Raw genomic sequence first — 5,434 nt, forward strand, 5'->3', positions numbered from 1 at the left:
ATGCAATACAGACAATGTGAACATCAACAACAGCAGTAAATCAGAATACCAGGATTACAGTTAGGAGTTCTGGTTTAATATGGAGAACAGTAAATATTTGCTTACAGACAGCCCCATACATATCACTAGCATCCAATATACATATATACTAGTGAAATACATATCGCTATATAACATCAAAAGGTTATTTGCCATTTGATGCTTTAAGTTAGAAGTACCTTCTAAAAACTGTGATGGTAGAAAGCAGTTATGATTTCAGTCTATTTCCCTCATTCCTTGTGATACGGTGACATAGTCTCTTGATGGCATTTTTCATCTCCTTGTTTCTGAGTGTGTAAATCAGGGGGTTGAGCATGGGGGCAATGATGGTGTAAAAGAGAGCAAATATTTTGTCTTCTGGTAATGTTGTTGCTGGTCGAATGTAAATGAAGAGTAGAGGAGCAAAGAAAAGGACAACTACAGTAACGTGGGAACTACAAGTGGAAAGGGCTTTGCGACGATTCTCTGCAGAGTAAGACCGGACAGTATATATGATCACAGCGTATGATATCAACAAGACCACAAAAGTCACTAAGCCCATCAGGCCAGAGTTAGCAATTACCAAGAAACCAATATTTCTGGTGTCAGTACAGGCCAGTTTGAGCAGAGGGTACACGTCACAGAAGTAGTGATCTATTTCATTTGGGCCACAGTAAGGTAAGAATACTGCCAGGAGAAACTGACCAAAGGAATGCAGAAATCCCCCAGCACAGGAAGCAGCAATCATGGCATCGCACTTTTGCCTGCTCATGATGATGGAGTAGTGCAGGGGTTTGCAGATGGCCACGTAACGGTCGTAGGCCATTCCCGTGAGGATAAAGACCTCAATGCCCCCAAAGAAGTGCATGGTGAAGAGCTGTGTCATGCAGCCATTGTAAGAAATTGACTTTCTTGTGGCTACTAAGTTGATGATCAGCTTGGGGGTCACAGTGGAGGTGTAACACAGATCTGAGAATGAAAGGTAACTCAGAAAGAAATACATGGGTTGATTGATAAGGTGACTACATGTGATAGAAATCATGATAAGTAGGTTCCCGAATAAAATTGCAATGTAACAAAGTAAAAACAACACAAAACAGATAGCTTGTATTTCTTTTGTCTGAGAAAGTCCTAGAAGAATAAATTCTGTGATATTGGTCCTATAGTCCATGATCCGCAAATGTCTGTATCAATCTGAAATAAATTTAAACTTGTGAAATACACTTAGCACAATGCTGCATATTGTCCCCTTTCAGGGAGCAGATTAGATTAAAAATGTTCAGAGTTCGAAGAATGTTAAAATGTCATCTTTATTTAAGAAAGATTTCCAACAGTGGTTTTTTTGTGTAATAAAACACAAATAGATGCTAAATAGTTTTACATATTTGAGATGAATATTAATGTTGTAGAATAAAATATATTTGTATAGGGATTCTATAGTGATGCATTGTCAAACAAAAATGGATGGGATACCACCAAAGAACTATAGAATAGCTACTTCTGTAGAATCATCCCAGTCCAGTTTACTTTTTTTCTTTTAATTTTTGAGAAGAGATACAGAAACAAATGATTAAATGTGAACACACTTATATGTAAATTTATGAAGTGCAATACTTGGCTATTGTCACAACTAAGATATGTTGAGTCACACATTCTCTATGCAAATATATGTGAATAATGGGCTTGTGTATTTGGAATAACTGCATAGTTATATAGAGTTTCTTTTTTCATCTAACTGAAAAATCTGTTTCTAGCCTTAATAATTTCAACTGCCATATTTAGGAATGTGTATTTTTATACATAAAGGATTATCTTCGACTCACAGAATAAATATCAATGCAAGAAAAAAAGTGTTCTATATTTAATAGAGTCAACTATGTAATTACACACTACATGTTGAGGAAATAGTAACTTTTGTTTGTATTTTAGTGTCTACCCATGTCTTTCTTTTTTTTTTTTTTGGTTTTTCGAGAATAACACAATTCAGTTACATCTTAATTAACAATACGAGTCGCTCAACTTTTCTAATTGACCCTTTGCTGTAGTCAATTTTTGTGTTTTTGTGCTAAAACACTGCCAAAAGCCAGTTTGAGAAGAAAAGGGTTTATTTGTATTACAAACAACGTTCTTTGGTGAGTGCCAACCAAGGCCATAAACTGTAGGTAGTAAGTAAAACAGAGAACATAGCAGAAATCTGCTCAGCTGCCAGTTTCCAGGCTCACACACAGCCAGCCTTGTTATACAGATCCAATTTCCTAGGGATGAAATTGTCCCCTTAGACTGGGACCTATAGATCAATGAGCAAACAGGAAAATGCCATATGGACATTAATTAAATTATATGTAGCTGATTATTCAACTCTTCCCAGGTGTGTCAATTTGATAATGATTAGTCATCACACCAACCTAGAAGTGAGAACTCTTAGTTTCTAGCAATGTCAGTTTCAAGATCTCAAACTGCATATTGCAGGTCCTCCCAATTATTTTATCTACACTTCCTACTTTTTATTGTCCCAAAGTAAAGTAATCCAGACATCATGAGTATTTCTGTGTTAACTTTTTCCCGGCATTACTTTCTTTTGATGATGCTAAAGATAGAACCCAAGTTTCACATACATTGTGTAACTATTCTACCCACACAGTCTCACTTTAGGATGCATAAATACCTTTGACTTGTAGACTTTTAAATATCACTAATGTAAGAAAATAATCTAGAAGTAAACTTTTGATCAGTCTGCTAGATCATATAAGAAATTCACTAATATTTTATGCAAAGGAGAACATTATAAGTATTTTATATTAGTTGCACATAATAACACTGCCAGTAAGTTTGAGAGTCATTGCCCTTTCATTTAGGTTGTCATTTAATCTGTGTAAAGAGTAAGCACGTATGCATCTCTGCAGAGTGTTACACAGTTGATGATAAGTGCCAATACATCCTTCCTGGAATCCATTATCCTGGAGAGTGAGGAAAAACTTCTCTTCACTGTCACATAAAATTTTAATTTTAATTAACAGATGCACTTCAGGCTTCCACATTATTACCAATGATTTAAAAACAGGTAATGCTCTATTTTGACCTCTTTTAAAACTCATATTCTTCTGACTACATGGAAAGAATGAATTATTTACTCTCTTCTTAACGTTCTACATGAGCTGGATAAAGACACTTTTGGGATTTTCCCCATTTTTATAGGATAATACTCTGCCTGTTCTTAACCACTGCAGCTCTTTGAGATTCTTCAAAACATCATACTAAATCAGTTTTAAAAATATATAAAGCATTTTTTATCATGACAATAACAAAAAATCTGAAGAACTTAATTATTTTCAAATGAAGATTATAAGATCATTGTTTTGCACATTTTGGATTCACAGAGTTAATTTTAAAGGAATATTTGTATACTTGAGTACAAATGAATTTAGAGACATGCTAAAGAGGCTAGCATTTAGTTTACTTTGCATTTTATATAAAAGTCAAATAATTAGACAAAAATCAAAAAATTAATCAATGCTCTAGAAATTATTCAAATTTATTATTATTAATCATCCTTTAGAGTAACTTGTGTGAATGTGTATATATATGTGTGCTGCTCGTAATTCAGCAAGTCACAAAGAAGACATAAAAGAAGGAAGATTATTTGAGGTTTTCTGAAGGAGTGGTAGAGAGTAAGAAAAAATAACAGGGGGATAAATATAATAACAATACTATACATGTATCTATTGATGTATTTAATCTATACTCCATAATTAAGCCATTTTATAACTACTCAGTAAATAATACTGAACTTCATCTCTCTCATTTGCCTGTATTATTACTAGCATACTGACTCCAACTCTTTGCACACTGCCCTCCTGCCACAGAATGAGAAATCATCAGTTCAGAGTTAGTTTAAATTCCACAGCCTTCACTGCTTTTTCTTGAAACTGTACTGAGATGAAGTTGGACATTATGCCATTTCCTGTCTCAATTTTTTTCAATTTTATCATAATTCCAATAGTTTCCAAAATGTTTCATAATTAATTTATCACAATAGTATGTATACTCAAAGCCACTGTGCCCTCTGGTGCTAAAACTAACTGCTTTATATGGATTGTTTATTTGCTGAATATTAAATTCCATACCTTGGTTCTGTACGGAAATTCTATCTTTATGAGTATTAGAGACATCATGTTAGTTTTCTTTTACAACAACATAATTGAAAGCAGAACAGAATAAAACAAAACTAGACTAAATGAATCAATTTTGTTTTGAATCTTGATTATCTGACTTTGGGATTAATTATACAAAGTTTCTGAATTTGTCTGTCATGAAAGAAAAATAAAACTCAAATTCTGTTAATTTGCATAAAATTAATCTTTCAATCACTGCTTACTCTGTGGTAGGTATTATGCAAGGTTGTCAATCCCGAAATCAGAAAGTATAGTCTAAGATTGCTATTTAGGAAGATAAATACCTGCTTTGTTTGTTAGCAAGATTTTCAAACTGATAAGAAATTGTGCATTATTTCATAAATTAGCTACAATACTAAAATGTAATCAGTTACTCACTCGTTACCTCACTTGGCTCCAATGAATACTTAAAATGTAATATACATACTTACAATGTAATATACATATGACTCTGATTAAATTAAATGGATATAAAACAAAATGAAAAGCTTTCAATCATGGAAAAGGATTGATAGGGAATGAGAATTAGAGAAAGGTCAAAAAAGATGGGAAGAGAAAGTAATCATAATATGTATGAAATTGTCAAAGAACTAACATAATAAAATTACACATATGAAACTGTCAAAGAACAAAAATAATGAAGTTTTTCTTTTATTCAACTATATGCAAAATATAAATGAAATAATTATTTCATTTATATTTTAAAAATATATTATAAAAGCATGATTCATATTGTTCCATGCAGAATTTTTATTGATAGCTGATATAGGAAATTAATTTAATTTGTCATCCACTTGATTTAAATTTTATGCAGCATGATCCACAGCTACTATTAATTTGCAATCTCACATTAAATGTAATGGATATGTGTTAGTAAGTTTTAACTTACAAGTAATTTTGTATAATCTGAAGATAAAACTTACTTGTTTTGAAGGAAAACGCCTGTGGTTTGTTTCCAAATCAAACTTGACTCTTTCTAGCTTTAGTTAATATAACTGAAGAGGTAAGGAAGCTGATGTCATGCATATTGGCAAATATTCACAGCTCTCTTCCAATATCACATTTAAATAGTCCCTAGGGGAAGTGAAAACATAGGTATTTCATGGTTTCTGTTCACTTACAAACTAGTTTTCTGGGCAGATACAGTGCTGTCAGTAATGCAGTACAGCATCCCTGTGTCTAGAGTAGCTCATTGAGATCAGCTGACCAAGGTTAAGCAGAACTTTGTTTTTTTGTTTTTTTTT

The 5,434-nt window shown here is 32.8% G+C and overlaps 1 protein-coding gene across 1 annotated transcript; it reads right to left on the reverse strand.

The window, feature by feature from the left end:
- Window positions 1-247: 247 nt before the first annotated feature.
- On the reverse strand, window positions 248-1,189 carry LOC101984495 (olfactory receptor 4P4-like). Its single transcript, XM_005363262.2, has one exon. It carries the CDS (start codon window positions 1,187-1,189, stop codon window positions 248-250), a length of 942 nt encoding a protein of 313 aa, XP_005363319.1.
- Window positions 1,190-5,434: the final 4,245 nt, after the last annotated feature.

This window comes from Microtus ochrogaster, linkage group LG9, assembly GCF_000317375.1.
Source record: "Microtus ochrogaster isolate Prairie Vole_2 linkage group LG9, MicOch1.0, whole genome shotgun sequence".
Classification (NCBI taxonomy): domain Eukaryota; kingdom Metazoa; phylum Chordata; class Mammalia; order Rodentia; family Cricetidae; genus Microtus; species Microtus ochrogaster.

What these genes read in the sequence shown, in the direction of transcription:
- LOC101984495 (XM_005363262.2), bottom strand. Translation starts at nt 1,189, where the DNA reads ATGGACTATAGGACCAATATCACAGAATTTATTCTTCTAGGACTTTCT.